The sequence below is a fragment of the Chlamydotis macqueenii genome, chromosome 3 (assembly GCF_036417535.1).
Source record: "Chlamydotis macqueenii isolate bChlMac1 chromosome 3, bChlMac1.mat, whole genome shotgun sequence".
Classification (NCBI taxonomy): domain Eukaryota; kingdom Metazoa; phylum Chordata; class Aves; order Otidiformes; family Otididae; genus Chlamydotis; species Chlamydotis macqueenii.
This window is the reverse complement of record NC_141558.1, coordinates 29,584,705-29,603,713: the sequence shown is the minus strand read 5'-3', so window position 1 is coordinate 29,603,713 and position 19,009 is coordinate 29,584,705. Positions and strand designations below refer to the sequence as shown.

General features: G+C 35.8%; 1 protein-coding gene across 1 annotated transcript in view; it reads left to right on the top strand.

Annotated features, from left to right (window-relative positions):
* Positions 1-19,009, top strand: part of EYS (EGF-like photoreceptor maintenance factor) — an 827,426-nt gene that overhangs the window by 103,057 nt on the left and 705,360 nt on the right. The window contains exons 9-10 of the mRNA XM_086745378.1: positions 358-524; positions 8,729-8,868. Of these exons, the coding sequence (XP_086601504.1) occupies positions 358-524; positions 8,729-8,868 (307 nt within the window). The remainder of the gene's footprint in view (positions 1-357; positions 525-8,728; positions 8,869-19,009) is intronic.

The window sequence follows — 19,009 nt, the reverse complement described above, 5'->3', positions numbered from 1 at the left end:
ATACTTAGATTTTAAACACAGAAACAGTTGTTTTACTCTTACATTGGAAAAATAAAGGGCTAGTTCAATATCATCCCTCCTAAAATAAGTACATTTTAATGTCAGATATAAAAATGACACTCTTAAATTGAATCACAAAGGCCTATTTCCTATCAAACAATTAATTTATGCATTGATTTAATGACATTAAGTATTTTAGGTTCTTGGAGATTTGTCTTTTGTAATATTACAACATAAAAACATTAAATATCCATATTTTCCATATTTGTACTAATGGCTCAATCCATAAATTCTTTGGGGAAAAAATCCAACATGTAGAGAAAAACCTCTTTATGTATATGTACTTCTCTTATTCAGGTATGTGCAAATGGAGGTAGCTGCTTCTATGATGAAGAAAACCAGAGATCTCACTGTGCCTGTGCTCTTGGATGGACAGGACAAAGATGCCTGGAGAATATTAACGACTGTGAGGTAAACCAGTGCCAACATGGAGCCACATGTGAAGATGGAGTGAATAAATACAGGTACTAAAATGATGCTTTCCATACAAGCGTTCATACAGAAGTTTATGCAGTATTAAGATAGCACTGAAAATATTTTTCCTTTCAACAGGAATTACAAAGGGAGTTGCTATTGTAATATTTTTTCTCAGATTTTAAAATGTCATGGATACAAACATTCAATAAGCACGTGTATTCAATAAGATAGACTGTGTAGCCTGAAATGGCACAGAAAGGCTTCACAAATATTACTCTTTGTGGGACAAAAAAAAAGATAAATCAACAACACAAAATCTCAGATAAATAAAACGTCTTTTAGAATCCTGAAGTGCAACATGGAGTAACTTTTCTTATTAAAACTTAAATTAATATTTTCAAGTGAACAGTTGAAATGCTGATTTATTTGTGGCATTTTTTTTTTTAATATTGACAGAACTGTTGAGTATGTGCCTTCCTTAGTGAGCTGTAACATGCTGTAGACATTTGAAAATGAGACTCTATAAAAGCATGTGTGGAAAAAATAAATGCAAAAGGGGTCCTTGAATAAGCAGAGTTCGCTGTTCTTAACAGACTTTAATTATTTATTTATTTCCTGTAAAAGAAATAGAATAACTAAAAACTAATGTCTGTGAATGTATTTTGGATGGCTTTAATTATATGTTTTGTTCTGTACTAGGAAGCACTGTAATTAATACACTTTAGTCTTTCTATCTAAAAAAGGTTGTAAAAGGGGACAAAATCATTAAAATAGAAGTAATTAAAAATTTCTTCTGCTCCTTCTCTGTTTTTATAGGATCTTCTGTAAATAATAACTGAAATCTCCAAATAAGCATACAAATACCTATAAATATATGATTCTAAATATACCAGAGTCAAAAGGATTTTTTGCTACAAAGTCCTAACAAAATATACATCCTTTCTTTTTTGCCAGATTGCAATCAACTCTCACATCAAATCACTGGACTGTATTTTGACCTTTTATTTAACTGATAAATCTAGGATTTTCCTTTCTACATCAAGAAGAGAATTCTGTTAGAAGAACAAAGCCATATTTAACTTATAAAATCCAGTAGTGTGTACTGAGAAAAGAGTAGGTATGAAGACATCTGCTAAAACAAGTCCTTTTGAATTTAGATCAATAATCCAAAATCAGGCTACTGACAGAAAACACTTAATTCTTATTTTTTTCAGTCTTTGAAAGACAAATTAAGGTGACAGATCAGTCTATCTATTAAAGAAAAAAAGAAAACATACCATTGAGATTCCAATCCTAGATGTGTTAACTGATAGTTTTGTTATCAAATAACTTGACCCCACAGAAACACAATTGGTTATTTTTCAAAAAAAAAAAAAAAAAGTGCAGATAATTTACTAGATAATACCTGCTCTGTCGACAGAGGGTTTTTGTTTCTGAATGGCAGTGAAGCATTTTTTAAGAGAACTGAAATATTTATTCCTTAAAGAAATAATGGCATTTCCCAAGAGGTTTTATTGTCAGCAGAGAAACAATTCTCATTTCCCCTTTCCAATACACCATTAAAACCAAAAGAATATGAGAGGATATGCTGAATGTAATGACCGTAGTCACCCAACATTTTGAAACACTCTTGCAATTTACATTTCTATCCTAAAATGAGTATCACTTTTTATAAAGCAGTTATCAAGAGCTGTATTTAATGTAAAGTAGTTTCAGAAAGACGTAAAAAAACTGTCAACAGAATATGGAGAATTAGACTGTAAGTGCCATTAACAACCCTACTGACATCCATTTTTAAAGCTATTAGAATCATTCAAAACATCACGTACCTTTATCTCTTCTGCTTATTAAGTAAGCTTTTTATTTATTTGCTAACAGCCAAAATTCGATGGTTTTTTATTATTTACGGAAAAGTAGTTTAAAACTCCAGATTTTTCTCCTAGTTAAGAACTCTTAAATTCTAAACTAATTGTTAAACTTTGGTCATAATGTATTGTTCCAGTGGTGGCTCGTTATGGAAATACAAAGACCAGAAAAACTTGGAAAGTATCTAGTTTAGCTTCAAGAACATTCCTCTTCTTTCAAGCTCTCACCTTCTGCAAGCTGTCAGCTTTTTCCAGGTTGGAAATAAGCATTCAGCTGTATGTGTTTTTTTCTAACTTTCTATCTCCTTATCATGGCATACTCTGTTTCTACTCCCATTTTAAAATTACTGTTCCAGACAGTAGCATCACATAGGTGTATATTCAATACATGAAGAGAAATTCCTTCGAGTTCAGCATGGGAAATTGCTCTAGATGAAGGAGAGAGACTAGGATTTATTATTTAAAACTATGATATAGTGTAAAGCTCAGTGGGGCCACATAATATAAGCCATATAATTACAATAATATGTCTTAGGAGTCTTACTCTTGGTTTAGTGAGCCTTCTCTTACAACTAAAGTGGCCTCAATCATACTGACACAAAGCCTCTTCATTCAAATTAATTATTGCACTTCCAGCTGAGCCTATAATGTTTGAGATATGATGAGTTAATCAGCACATATTTAAAGTTATAACTTCTCCAAAGAAGCGATAACTTCTCCTCCCACTGGGTTGATGATGTAGCTGTCAATATGACGAATCTGGCAGATACTATGCAATAAACTGATTGCATCCTCATGCCAAATTAATCTCTTGACCTTTGGTCACATATAGCTGAGAGAAAAAACAGAGAAGATGCATTATCTCAGTAAACAGACAGCATTACTACATTAAAAAGTATTTGAACTTTCCTCTCAAAACAACTTCTATCTTTTCTTTGGGTTCTCTGTGGAAGAGGAGAAAGAACAGATTTAACATGGCCCAATAAGGAGCGTTTAATAAATAACTAAAGTGAAAGAACTCTTCAATGTGTTGTTCCTCCTGTTTTAAAATCCAAGGGAGATTTTGTTACTGTTTTCTTCACACTTGTAATTTTTTTCCTTACGAAGATTATATTTTGGACAACCAAGTTCCTAACAGAAATAAGTCCTAATATATGTTTTACTATAGTCCCTTTAGTAAAGAGGAAAAGTAGAGGGAAAAGATAGAATTTAAAATTCAATATAGTTTCTATTACCTCTCCTGTTTCTCCTGTTTCTTCAGTCCAGTCTATTTAAATGAAGTTCCACACTTAACATAGTCCAGCAAGAAGAACTCAGAACTATTAGATTAAAACATTTGAAGTAGTTGTATTGCAGGATTTATTGTTGTTTAAAAGGTCATGATAACTAACACAATTAAAAAAATTATTTTAGTCTATAGATATAGAATCATAGAATCATTTGGAAGGACAACATAAGGAAAAATTTTTTTCCAATGAGGGTGGTGGAACACTGGAACAGGTTGCCCAAAGAGGTAGTGGATGCCCCATCCCTGGAAACATTCAAGGCCAGGTTGGATGGGGCTCTGAGCAACCTGATCTGGTTGGAGATGTCCCTGGTCCTTGCAGGGGGGTTGGACTAGATGGCCTTTGAAGGTCCCTTCCAACCCTAATCATTCTATGATTCTATGATTCTGTGATTAAGTAACAAACTGTGTAAAATGCATGAATCTTTAAAATAACTGCAAAAACAAACAAACAAAAAAAGACCAGACTGAAGATCATAGAATCATAGAATGGTTAGGGTTGGAAGGGCACCTTTAAAGGTCATGTAGTCCAACCCCCCCGCATGAAGCAGGGACATCCCCGACTAGATCAGATTGCTCAGAGCCTCATCCAGCCTGGCCTTGAACGTTTCCAGGGATGGGGCATCCACCACCTCTCTGGGCAACCTGTTCCAGTGCTCTACAAGCCTCATTGTAAAAAATTTTTTCCTAATATCTAATCTAAATCTACCTCCCTCTATTTTAAAACCATTACCCCTTGTCCTATTGCAACAGGCCCTACTGAACAGCCTCTCCCCATCTTTCTTGCAGGCCCCCTTGAGGTACTGGAAGACCTCTATAAGGCCTACCTAATTCACTTTAGTTCAGGTAGTCTGTGGTGACGTTGTGAGAGCTGCCCTGCCTGGACTAACTAGTAATAACTTGCTTACCTGCACACCTGCTCTTCTACACCTTTGGTGATAAAAATTTACATCCTACTGCATATTGATACAAAAATATTGCAGCTATGCCATAACCATCTGCATTAGAGTAACATACTCCTTCTTAGACTAAATTCCATGTCTGACTTATCTACATCTCCATTTAACATTTATTTTACAGGCACATCAAGTTATTGTGCAACATTAACTAGATTTATGTAGTGAAGTAGAAACACACAGTCATCTGCATGATATATGTGGGAGCAAAGCAGTCCACAACAGTGTAACTGTGGTTTGAGTTTGATATTGAATACTAAAATCCACGTTTATAGCAAAAGCATTGAGGTATTTTTTTCCCTCCTAGGATCAGTTACACTAAAAATCTTGCTATGGACAAAAGAGGACATATATGAAGTTAAGAAATTATTATTATTCCCATTAATGGTAATACAAAACTTCTTCATATTTACCTTTTATTTCATGCCATGCTCATCCTTTCAACATTCCTGCAGTTTGTGAGGTTGACATTTGAGTCTTCCTTAAGAAAGCAGTTGGGTAGTGTCATTAGCATCTCCTGGTCTTTGCTGGGAGGTGTGTCCCCACCTCCACAGAGGGGTCATTCCCAGAGGTGAAGCTGAGCAGGGAAGGCAGCAGTCACTGGGCCCCAGAGCAGGGCTTATATCATTGAAACCAAGCTCAGGCTGCAGTGAGGCTGAGCCGCTGCACTGATGTGTCAGTGCACACCCAGGGTGTCCCTCTGATAAGGGCAAAAAATATGTTTCCTGAGCTAGAGACTCACCTACAAATACAAATTCTGGTATCATATATGTCTGTACACAAATTCTTTTTGAATTTATTGTAGAGAAGCATTTTAGCTTTACAGCAAATGAAAACTGCAAATCACTCCATGATTCAAAGCTTTTGATATCATGTTCAGTATTTTAGTGCTGCTGAAGTATTAATGCAAGGTCATATTCATTAAAATCTAATGTGATGATGGTATTTTTCATACTACAAGTGTAAAAGACTTAATTACTTAGAGATCATTGGTCTTGATATTATTTCTAAGACAGACAGGAAAAGTTATTTGAAGTTCAGCTATGTAAGTATTATACCAGCACAGAGTTTAACAAAAATGTGTTCAAGATCCATTTCATAGGCTGACTTAGAGATGGAATGATAACATCTATTAAATATCTAGGATAACTTATAATCTTTTAAAAATGTTAAAGCTACAAATAAATGCAGTCAGGTGCTGATATGTGAAGCTGACAGAACTGCACTTACATTATTATACATTAAATATAAGAAACATGCACAGTGTAATACATATCTGCTTTGCACATAGTATTGTTGAATGTATAATGCATTAATGTAAGTGGTAAGTATTATCAGTTAATGCTATTAAATTAACAAAAAATGCACCAAACTTAAAGACCTGACTAGTTTAGACTTTTACTGCATAAAAAAATGGCCTGATTTTCCTGAAGTATAGACACAATAAAAATTACAGATTTTGAAACAAAGACTATTACTAATATATTAATTTTAATATATTTTGGCCTTCCTTTGTAGAGTTTCTATATATGACGTTATATACTAAAGTTACTTGTAAACATGCCATTAGAATTTTATGTAGATTGTTGTAGATCATGTTTATAAGGAATTTACTTAACTTCTAGATCCTACCACCTTTAAACCCCAGTCTGGATTCTAACAAGTAAATGAATGATTCTTAGATGTTTTAATCCTCAAATAAATCAAATCATAACACATAGTAGGAAATTAAGTTGTTATTAATAGCACTGTAATACTCCTGTTCTCATTAATGTCTGTGTTTGACAAACACTAACAGAATAAAACCTGTTTCTGCACCATTAGTTTGTAGTTTTACACTGTTTTGGGCAACTGCCACAGATTTGGGCTTGACTAGCTGCATAAGTCAGCCACTTTGTTTCACACTACATGATCCAGTTTTAAAGTTATTTTCTAATCTTGTGTACACTGAAGGGAAAAAAAACGACAGCAGCTTCTGTATACTCAAGAAAGTAGTAACCTATCCTTAATAGCTAAACCAAGCAAAATTTTCATGTTGAAGTGACAAGAGAAAACTTCATGATTTTGTTTTATTTTTCCTGAGTAATAATATAAAATGAAGAGTCTAAACAAATGAGAGCTTAATTTATCTGCTGCAGGAGATGAGCTGTATTAAATGGAAAGGCATCCAGTTATGATATGTATTCCACCAGAAAAGAACAAAGGACATTCCATTCTCAGTTGCTTTAGATTTTTACAGACATTGAAGCACTGAAAAATACCATAGTCATAACATCATTGCTGGTAGTATGGAATTAGAAACATAAAACAAACTAGAAGATACTCTATTACATCTGTTTATGTGTAGTTCTGTGGTGTCTGAAGATGAGCCACAAAACTAGTAATAATAAGGAAATGATAGAAAATTGCTCCTCTTTATCCACTCTTTCTTGTTAAGGAGACCTGAATGTTAAATATTCTAGTCAATGTTGATGATAAGAGCCATATTTTCAAATGATTGAATAGTTGCATTTTTGTAATGCACACACTAATCATTACCGCAAAAAAAATATATATATTTTTGTCACTATATAATAGTTAACCAAGGAAATAAAGTGAGTAACTGCATCAGAAAAATCAGTATGACTAAGTGTTTGTTGTTTTCATACGGAAGTTTTACTGTTGGTGGATTCTGAAACTGTGCAGCTAAAGGTAACTAGAAGTGCACTTGCTTTGCATGTTTATGCATAAAGAATTTTTATGTAAATCAACATTTGCACTTAGCTGTAAAGCAACTGTGTGAGATGATTTTTGTGTACTCCATCCTTTAAAAAGTGAGAAAGAATCAGCTGGAGCTCTCAGGAGAAGGGGATGATTTCTCCTTTTCTAACGAATGACAGGTTGGAAGAGAGAATTCAGTAGCTGTACCTACTTGAGTAGATACTGCAGTGCAGTAGTAATGGATCTGTAAAGCAAAAATGATGGTGCTGAAGAACTCAGAACCACACAATAAATGATACGGAGGGCTTACTTCATGCAACCTGTATTTCGGTCCATGGACTAAAAGCCCATTATCCGTTGATACCCATTAGCTGTACTCCAAGGAACACATCTACTGATTTGGTTTCAACTGAAATAAATCAGTTTAACATGCTTTGATACTGTTCTGCAATGTGATAGAAAACATTGTTGTTTGGAACAGTCAGAAAATTAGTCATAAAAGTTTTCTCCTCATCTGAACTAAAATGGTTATACAGATGCACCTTCAAACACCAGGGAGCACAAAGCCAGGCCTCAGGTGTGATGAAAAAATCAAGATCAAGAAGCACAAAGATGACAAAAACCTGGCTAGGAAGCCTGGGCCTTCCTGCAAGGAGCCAGTAGAAATGAAAGCAGCTGATATTTGTTTACATATATATATTAAAAATAATAATTGTCACTCAATAACTTTGTGATTTTGCTGTTTAAACAATTAACCATTTTATTTTCTAACAGTACCTGGCTTTTCCATAGATTAAAGGCCTTTTAATTATAACAAAACATCTAAACCATCTCTAAACTCAGTCCAGTGTAGAGTTCCTTGTAAAAACCAGTAGTATCTTCTTAAGAAGATGTCTTCTTTACTGTAGGTTTCTTTTAGTCACAACACAAAAGACAAAAATCACCTAATTTTCTATGTGCTCTGAAGTTACTCTTGAACTCTTAGAGCTGCACTAATGTCCACAGAATACCTTGGGAGAAAAAAAAAAAAATTAGTTGGATTAAATACTAGGAGTTACTCATTTTGTACACATCCTTTTTCCCTCTTCCTTTTTCTTCAGAAGTGTTTCGTTATTACCATATGTGGAGCTCCCACAGCATTCTGCCCTTCTCAATCTCTAGTTAGTACATAGACAAAGTTCTTGGGTCTTTCAAATTCTCTCTTACCAAGAAGAATTGCAGGCAAAATTAGAGCCTAACTGAACAGACAAAAAAAAAGTATACCAGTAGTGAATATGGTTTTAACTTCCTTAGTCCAAAAGTTATATTGCAAAAAGCTTTTGTGAAGTAACATTCAAAACAGCTACTATCATGCTATCTTTTCTAAGATCCTTTCTGTAGGCAGAATCTTACATGGGGTCTTTTTCATACTGACTTATGATTATCCTCTAATTTCAACATTACAGCTGCAACTGTGTGCCTGGATATGAAGGACCCTTCTGTGAAGTCAAAATTAATGAATGTTCAAGTTCACCTTGCAAAAATGGAGCTACCTGTATGGATTTAGTTGGCCACTTTTCATGTCATTGTGCTGCTGGGTTCAAAGGTAAGTTTTATCTTTTGAAGTGCCTTGTACTACAGGAGTGGTTGTCTGAGTCTATGTAAGTGATGTTTCACAATAATTTTGTGTGTATATATATATATATAAATGTATATATTTGTGTGTTTGTATGACTTACAAGAGTTTCAACTGAATTAGTATGGAAACTCTTAGATTGTGTCTCTTAACTGACCTTCCCTCCACTAAATGTACAATTCTGAGCATGAGCTTTGATGCTCTTGGAAAAAAAAATAAAAATTCAAGTTCCAAACCACAATTTTAATTGTGTTATTTCAATTTCACTGCTATGCAGTCATAGGTGTCATGGATTTAGTCATATATAGGCTGATAACAACAAATGTTTTGGTAAAGAACAGGATAATCTAAGCATGAGGGAGAGTGAGATCGGCAGTATCATCTCTCTGTATGCATGTAATATAAACACCTGTATTTGAGTGAGTTATTCAGACTCCCCTTCTACACAGCAGACACAGGGCATCTGCCTGTCTTAGACATCTGTTCTAGGATGAGATGTGCTGTAGATTTCTGCATTGGGTTAGATGAATCCCACAGAAACTCATAATGTGATTACTTTTTGTCCTAATTTTCTGGTTTATGTGAATACTCTGATACTCAGACTGTGTGTGGGAGGCAGAAAATCATTTTGGGTTCAGCAATACTGAACAGTTGCATTCCTAGCCTTTAGTCTGTATCATCGAGCACAAGCATTAATGCTCTGAGTGTGTCTCTATCTTTATTGACAACCTGTGGTATACTACCACTAACAAAGGTAAAAATAAAGAGTATAGTGTGCACAGTGTCATGTGTACTAACTGATAATTAAAGGTTTTTATCATTAATTTACAACTTATTCTTCCCAGTTGCTGAGGGCTCCTGCTCCAACTCAGGGAGCCTGTGTAGTACCAGATTTGTAAGGCGCAGTTAAACCACTGAAATAACACATGTATTTGAATCTTTCTGGGTCACTGACAAAGTGTTGAGCTATTAAGTAATTATAACTTCAGTGGTAATTTTTCATTATAAATTCTGGCTAGCTGCACTTACTTTTAACATTTCAGCATTAACATTTTTAATTTCAAATATGTTTTTATTCATTTTTATGTATACAGACATTTATGTATATGAAATATATTTACAGATTTTACAGATTTTTTGTCTTCAATTTCAGTTGAGTATATAATTTCTTGGTCATTTGAACATAAATTTAATAAAAGATTATATTTCTTCTTCATGCTCATTAATTAATAAAAGTGTAACAAAACAGAGGATTGTCCTTGAAGTAATAATTCTATGATTATCTGAGCATGCAGTGATAAAGTCAGGAAAGCCAAAGCCTGAATGCAGTTGAATCTGACAAGGGATGTGAAAGGCAATATGAAGGGCTTCTACAAGTACATAGGTGACAAGAGGAAGAGTAGGGTAATTATGGGTCCATTGCTTAATGAGATGGGGGCCCTGATGACACTGGACATGGAAAAGTCTGAGTTAGTGGAAGAGGCTCAGGTCAGGGAATACTTAGGCAAAATAGATATATGCAAGTCCATGAGCCCTGATGGGAAGCACTTACAAATGCCGAGAGAGCTCACAGGTGTCCAGCAAGGTCACTGCTGATAATTTTAATTGATCATGGTGATTTGGAGAAGTGCCCAAGAACTGGAGAAAAGCAAATGTCACTCCTATCTTCAAGACAGGCAAAAAGGAAGACCTGGAGGACTACAGGATGGTTAGCCTCGCCTCGATCACTGGGAAGGTGATGAAACAGCTAGTCCTGGAACAAGAAAATCATCTGGAGTAGTCTGCATGGATTCACCAAGGGTTAATCATGCTTCACCAACTTGATAAACATCTACAATGACTTGACTGGCTTGATAGATGCGGGGAGAGCAGTGTATATTGTCTACCTTGACATCAACAAGGCTTTCAGCATGATGTCCCACAAGATCCTAATGAAAAAGCTGATGAAGCATAGGCCGAATGAGCAGACTGAGATAATTTGAAAACTGGATGAACAGCCTGGCCCAGAGGGTGGTGATCAGTGATACAAAGCCAGACTGAAGGCCAGTAACTAGAGTTGTACCCCAGGGGTCAATAGTGGATCCAGTCCTGTTCAACATCTTCATTAATGATCTGGTTGATGGGGCAAGAGTGTACCCTCAGCAAGTTTGCTGAGGACGTAAAACTGGGAGGAGTGGCTGATACACTAGAAGGCAGTGGCTGATACATTAGAAGGCAGAGGGACTTCAGCAGGCTGGGGAAATGGGCTGCCACTAACCCCATGAAATTCAAGAAGAAGTGCCAAGTCCTGCACTTGGGGAGGAATAACCCCAAGCACCAGTATGCACTGGGGGCTGACCAGCTGGAAAGCAGCTTCACAGAGAAGAACTTGGGGGTCCTGGTGAACATTAGGTTGAACATGAGCCAGTAATGTACCCTTATGGCAAAGATGACTGTTGTCGCATGACAATGAACCGGCCCCCCCTACCGGGATCCCATCCCAGGGAGAGAGAAACAGACACGGAGTGGAGTCAGCTCTCAATTTACTGCTGCGTCACATCTCAATATATGTCTGTACACTCGCTACGCAAGCCCGTACACCCGCTACGCATGCGAAAGCACCCCCCCCTACGCCCATGTACCTATCCGCGCCTAGCACAAGGCGTTGCATCAGCAAGCGCACGAATCGTTGCGGTCCGTTCTTCCTGTGTACGTGCAGCCCCGCTCGTAGCCTTGTTGCTGCCTTGCAGGGCCCCATAGATGACAAATACCTGAGCTGCACTAGGATGCATTTTGCCAGCAGATCAAGGGAGGTGATGCTTCACCTTTACTCAGCACTGGTACTGAGGCCACACCCAGAGCACTCTGTCCAGTTCTGAGCTCCTCAGTACAAGAGAGACACGAACATACTGGAGAGAGTTCAGTGAATGTCTATTAAGATGACCAACAGACTGGAGCATCTCTTGTATGATAAAAGGCTGTGGGAATTGAGACTCTTCAGCCTAGAGAAGAGAAAGCTTGAGAGCAATCTCATCAATGTATATAAATACAGTGGTGCCCAGTGAGAGGACCAGAGGCAACAGGCAAACTGAAACACAGGAGGTGTCATCTGAACATCAGGAAATACTTTTTTATTGTGAGAGTCACTGAATACTGGTACAGGGTGCCCAGAGAAGTTGTGGACTTTCCACCTGTAGCAATATTCAAAACTCAACTGGACGCAGTCCTGGGAAACTGACTTTAGGTGTTCCTGCTTGATGAGAGGGGTTGGACAAGACGACTTGCAGAGGTCACTTCCAACCTCAATCATTTTATGATTCTGTAAACATAAGGACTTGCTTAAATAAATAATATAATCATATATTACTAGAAAATACTCTTTATTTTATTACCCAGTGAGGTATTATATAATAGCATTCCCATAGAAACAAAATCAAAGAACGAAGAAATTTCACAATATTACTCAGTTAGTCTAACTCATTATCACACATACTGAATACACTGAATTCTGATTTTTCAGAGAGTATAAACCAAAAACAATTAATAAAAGGCTCTTTAAGCTTATAAAAATGTTATCACTACCCTAGCAATTCCATTTTCCATACAGTCTCTGAGGGTTTATGGTCCTGGGATATTTTCCAGCACAGTTTGGTCATAACTGCACATTGTGAATCAGTGAAGATTATCTCAGTGTAGTACTGGAAAAAAAAAACAACACATTTATTCTTATCTCATTTCTTTTTTGTCTGTGTTTGTTATTTATCTGTAATTCAACTTTTTAACATATTCAGATGTACTCCATTTTTCTTCATAAATAGTAAATTCACTTTCAGATGAAATATCAAAAGCAATAGTAAATAAATTAAGGAGTAAAACAGAAGGTTTTTTGTTGCTCAAGACTCTAAGACTTTGGGGAACTATTATACTTTGCGTACTAGGATTCATAGATTTGCAAATAAGCCATAAGTTCCCAGTCACCAACTTGGTTTCTCTCCTCCTAATAAATGAATCCCTGGGTGCTCTTTGATATACCATTAGAATCAGTTTTTATTTCAGAAGCAAAATTTTACATAGACAACTCATAGCTGTCTCCTCTGTCTAGATGATTGATCGATCTGATATCTATCAGCATTTCTCAAATGTTTTACATTTTATTACCTAGGGACCCCTTAGATACTGTAATGGGATTCGTCAACATGAAAAGCATGATCCAATTTGGTAAAAAACAAGTTCATAAAAAATACAAGGCTTGGGTATTTGCAGAGTAAAAACAAATACTTTGTAACATCGTGTACCACAGTCTTTCCTTTTGAATTGTAAGCTGTGCTTGTAGTGGAAACTCTATTATAGAGATATTTTGTAGATGTCTGGAGTACTCTCTCTCTACAAGAGAATTCAGCCTATGTCAAACTTGGAAGTTTGCAATATGACCTGTAAAAATGAGTAAAGAATGTTTAAAAAAAAAAAAATTCCATCATTTTGATCATGTGATGACTTTCTATATTGCCCTCTCCTGGCTCAGTTCTTCAAACTGAAGAACTGAGTTCCCTTCCATATCTTTGTGTTAACTCTATATCAAAATATCAGTGCTCAGCATCAAACGATTCCAACTTTCATGATGTCTGGTATTTCCAAAGAAGCACCATAGTGCTTAATTTCTGGTTTAAAATGAGCTCTTGAAAGTATTTGAAAAAGGTTTCTATTCAAACATATCCTTCATTAAAATTCTTGTTTGTTTAGATGCTTACAAAAATGTGAAGACAACTGCTGAGACCTCTAAGTAGATAGAAGATATCACCTCATTGATTTATCTTGAGGGTTTGTATCTATATGATATTGATTGTATAGTTAAGATTTGGAAAACCTTTTTATTTTGAATATATACTGCATCTCACATAGCAAGATACTGATCCATCGTTGCTTTACCTATGTGTAAGTGACAAAAAAAACAGTATTAAGAGCAATATAGGCCTTCCAGTGTTTTTTTTTTCAGTTTCACATGTACATATTCCACACATGCTGCTCTTCAGTTTTCTCTGTTTTTGTCCAAAAGAAGAAAATGACATGTGGGTGCTTTTAATATTATTCTATTACTTTTAATTTCTATGCTTTGCTTTTACTTGTTTACTCCATAAATACATCAGGTGAGCCTACTTAAATGCTTTCTCAGATAGACTTCAAATGTTAAGTGTTCATGCTTTTGGTAAGGTGAAAGGTTTTAAATAGTTTGCACGTTGTTTAAAAAGTTTCACCTTTCTATGATAGAAGTGAACAATATATCCTTGATGCTATTAAGAAAAACAAATCTCAAGGGAAAAAACATGAGATTGTGTGAAAACCAATCCTTTCAACACAGGTAAATTTAGGAGCACTTAACTCCTTGTACAAATAAAGTCTAAAGAGCTGACAGACAGACAAATACATAATGAAGATGATGTGCAGAAAACAGACTCCACAATCTATAGGACTGTAAAGTAGGTATGTTTATTCAACGCTGGGCAGCACGGGGAATCGCTCCTCCAAACGTGTGCAACATGTTAAGCAACAGGTACAGTATTTATGCATCATAGACATGCATATTCATAGAATTCCTGTGGACTTGGTTATATATTAATTAGGTTTCCGAGAAATCATTATGATAAGTTTCCTACCACAACAGGTTATTCCCCGGTCTCTGCGTGCATCTGGTGTCTGTACTCAGGAGTCACAGTCTCTCTGGTGGTTGTTCTCTCCTCCTTATCACTATGTCCAGCTGCATGGATTCAGATCTTTGTCCTGCTTTGTTCTTGCTGCCAGGGTGGTTTCTTGCTGACTTATCTTTGCTGGTTCCCAATTTCCTTGGTTATTACACCCTATCAGTTGGTTCTAAGCTTCTTAAGTTCCCTCATCTTGGTCTCAGCCAGTGTGTCTGTACCCCCTCAGGATGTTCCCATCTAACTTATCTTTGGTCTTGCTAGAGCATTCTGAAAGTATCTCGTTATGTTAAATTTATTACTCTACTGTTCTTTCTCTCAAGGTTAGTAAATCATTGATCACTATTTATCAGCTTGATTCCTTAGTATTAATCTCTTCTTTCAAAGACTGAGACTGTTAAAGAGGGAGCAGCAAGAGCAAGACTGCTCCAAAGGGGAGCCATGAACCGAGATCCAAAGGTAACCCCAGTGCAGGCAGTGCCATCACTAAGCAAGGCACAGTCCTGCAGCACTAAAAAAGGCAGGCAGAGCCAGGGGCTGGTAACAGGATCCCTCACGAGCCAGAGGCATCACAAGCAACTGACCAGGTTCAGGATTCTGGTTCAGGCTCAGCAGGAGCCAGAACCAGAACTGGAGACAATGCTACAGTGTACAAAAAAGTGGTCCATCCAAAGAGAAAAATTACTTACAGTATGGGCTGAGGTCCATTCATGAGACAGAGGCAGGACAGGAAACAGGCACATCTGACTCAGCCAGATCTAGGTGCCTGGAGCTGAGCCAAGCTGAGTTGAAACAGGGCTCATTGAACAATAGGCAGGGTGTGTGGCAAGGTCCCAGGTGGGCCTGCTCAGGGCAATTAGGGCCTATTAGTATTCTCAGGGCTCTGATATCTGCTTATCTTAGCAGGTTCACCTGAAATTATATTAATATTTCTGCTGCACAAAGGAAGGCAATTGGGTTTAGTTGGGTTGTTCACACATTCTCTACATTTGAAATACCTGTTTCCATTTCCATTCATATGTATCCTGTTTTAACAGGGCAAAGCCAGGCTTTGAGCACAGCTCATATCTGCTCCCACATCTCTGCCATCAAACAGGACTGGGCTGGGCTGGGTTGGGTTGGGTTGGGTTGGGTGTGCAGCCTCTGTGGGGGCCCTGGCTGCCTTTTTCTGCTAGGAGAGACTGATGATTCTTGCCACCTTGTGCCAGTGGAGCCTGCCTGTCAGAACTACAATGTAATCCCATGGCGAGAGGTGAGCTAGGCTCTTGGCAGTTTAGAGCTGAAGAGTCACAGACTTTCTCTGATTTAAAACTCTTTCAGAGAAGCTAAACTGCTGAAATGGTTTAAGATAACATCATATAAATCACTTTCAATCTGGAATAAGTGTTCACTGAAAGGTTTATGCCATATGAAAAAAGTAAATAAAAAATGAAATTGTTTTGGATTTTAACTATGCAACTTTTTACACAGAAAAGACCTTGAATAAAAGAAAGAAATTACCAAGTGTGCAGAACAACAAACTTGAGAAAGGTAAATTTCGGTTAAGGCCATGCCTGAACTGTCTTGCTTTTTCATAACTGCATTTTCTCCAAAGTCAGCAGAAATGGTACTTGGGCTGATACCTTTCTTATCTAATACAATAACTCATGTTGCTTAGTAGGCAATAAAATTACATCATTTGTTCTCAGGTATATGACTTGAATGCTTTATATTTATATACCTTTTACAGAATGATGGACAGTAAAGCAGGAATATTGTAAATACAACCTTCAAGTATATTGTTACTGTTTTGGATACCAGTTGAACTGTAAAATATATTCATTTTTTTCCGAAGTACTGCATTAAGATTACATTAATTAGAATTTTAAATCATTTGTTTTTCATCTGATCCAGGAACAGAAAAAAAATCATCTTATGTCTTGAAGTAGTATTTCCTTATGTAAGAAATTTTCATTAAAAAAAAAAATTCTTAGTCATACTTATTTAAATTACAACTGTTCTGTCTACCTTTGCATTGTCAAACTTTATATTCCATTATGCCTATAAAACAACAGTTGGTATAAACATTATGTAAATGAAACTTTGTATTTTTGCATGTGTTTTGTAATTCAGGCAGAGATGTTAATAGTAGCAGTGGCACTTAATAAGAGCTACATATAATGTGTATTACATTGAGAAAATACGCTCTCAAATGAACGCTAGTTTTATTCTAATATCTGAATATTATATTTGAGAATTATATGAAGTTTAACTTATTCTAATACAAAAAATAATTTTGTGGATATTCTGCAAAATCTAAAAATAGTTCAATTAGTTCAGATAAAGTGTGAAGTTAAGCTCTTTAAGTTAGTTAGAAATAAAATATCCAAAGTTTGAACCATTGAAAGATGCAAACTTTCAACTAATGATCTTGCAGGGTTACTCTTACTTTTGAAGTGAAGGAATATTCAACGAGGCTTCATCCATTATATTTATGAACAAGATTATTTCTTTGTTGTCTTTGATCTCCAGTTACATTTACCTGAGAACTTCAGAACAACTCCATTTGCTAAAATAGCATGATTTTTTAAAAACTTATTAAGTTACATCAGTAATGCTGGTAGAGGACTAAATATCTTTGCAACATTTTTTAGCATGCACTTACTTAGTTCCTTAGGCTTTTCTCTAGACTTTTGTGCTCCTGCAGAATAATGTCTCTCTTGTGTATCATCAATATGCTTGTAGAAAATGTTACCGTTAAATATCAGGTTGTGCAATTTTTAAGAGAGACATACTTTCCTAAGCAGCTGTAATTATCTGTTATATATTTTAAGAACACTGCAATGTCATACGAAATGAAACACACTATAGGGTTAATAGAAGTAGAATTGGCTCATAATCAGTTGTAACATATCCTTTGTACTTCAGAGTTTGGTGACACGATCCCTGTAAGTTATTTAGGAGTTCAGACTCTAATCTATGATTTATTAAGTAACTAATTAAATATTACATTTTATTACTAATTACATCTTGATGTGTTGTATTCATGTTAACCTTAAAAGTGTAAACCTAGAAAATATTTATATTAACATACTTTGATATTGAAAGTAATTTGTAGCCAATTAGTGATTTTTATCCGATGTTCAAAGAAGGTTCTCATCATCCATTCCAAATGTGTAGTTGAGATTAGCTGCATACTGAAAAAAAAAGATTTCTCTGTATGTGTCCAGCTTTTTTCATGTCTCGAATACTGAGAAAATATGGTTTCAGAGTAGCTTTGTATATTCTTTGATTCTCTCTGAAATATTTAAAAATATATTTTATATATATTGCCTATATACATATATATATAGTCCATATATTGCCTTTGTACTCTGAGGACATGAATTCTTAAATTTCCTTAGCAACTGCTTGCAAGAAGTTTTGGGACATGCCTTTTGTCAGGTTCAACTAACAATTCAGTGGCGCTCCGTGTTACGGCACATAACCAGAACAGTTAGTTGTCTACAGCACACAAAAAAGTAATTAGATTTTTTTCACTACCTGTGCAGAAATTGCACTAAAACATGAGTCTTTTCTGAGATGCAAAACTGCACTGTTAATTTTAGATTTAAAATAGTATCAGTTTTTCAGAAGGAAAACAAAAGTGATCTTGAAGGAATGGTAAAGCGGATGCATGGAAACTGAAGTCTTAGCTATGCAAGTCTATCAGGAAAAAAAACCAGCAAACTATCCGTATTTAATGTGTTAACAGCATTTTCAACTGAAATATTTCAGGAAGTTTGGTATCTTTTTAAATCATTCTGCAAGGACTGTTAGACAGCACAAGTTGTAAATCAGTTAGTTGCTTTTGCAAATATTTTCATCAGTTATGAGAAAAGTATTCTCAATGCTTGATAACTTAGATGAGGCTGAGAGGAATGTAATTGCTTCATCAACTGAAGTAACTGAACTAATTTAGCTGTAATAACAACCTCACGCATAAAATCAGCACCCTTGCTGTCAGAGCAGGGTTTTTTTTCCCTATTTCCTTGTTCCCCAAAATGAAGAATGGAATTCATACGCATCTAGCCTGGCCACAGGTAAACAAAAGTAAATACCTGAAACCAGATAGTTAAACAAGTAGAACATGTACAGCATTAGTTTGGACATTTGGGATTAATTGTCTAAATTGGAACTAAATCTTTTAATCTATAGAATGTTGCAATATAGAATAATGCATTAAGAAAAACTGTACTCATTGAAGTCTTAAAGTAATGGGGGTTAGTGGCATGATATCAGAAATGAAACTCAGTTTCTGATGCCACTGCTGAGAATTTTGTAGTTATACTTTATAGCAAATATTTTTTTTTCAAAATGAAGATAAAAATAAATTATCTTTTTCTTCATCCTTTCTTGTATTAACAGAATAATTATGCTTCCTGTCAGACTTGAAATGGGAGAATGGCTTTGACTCTTTT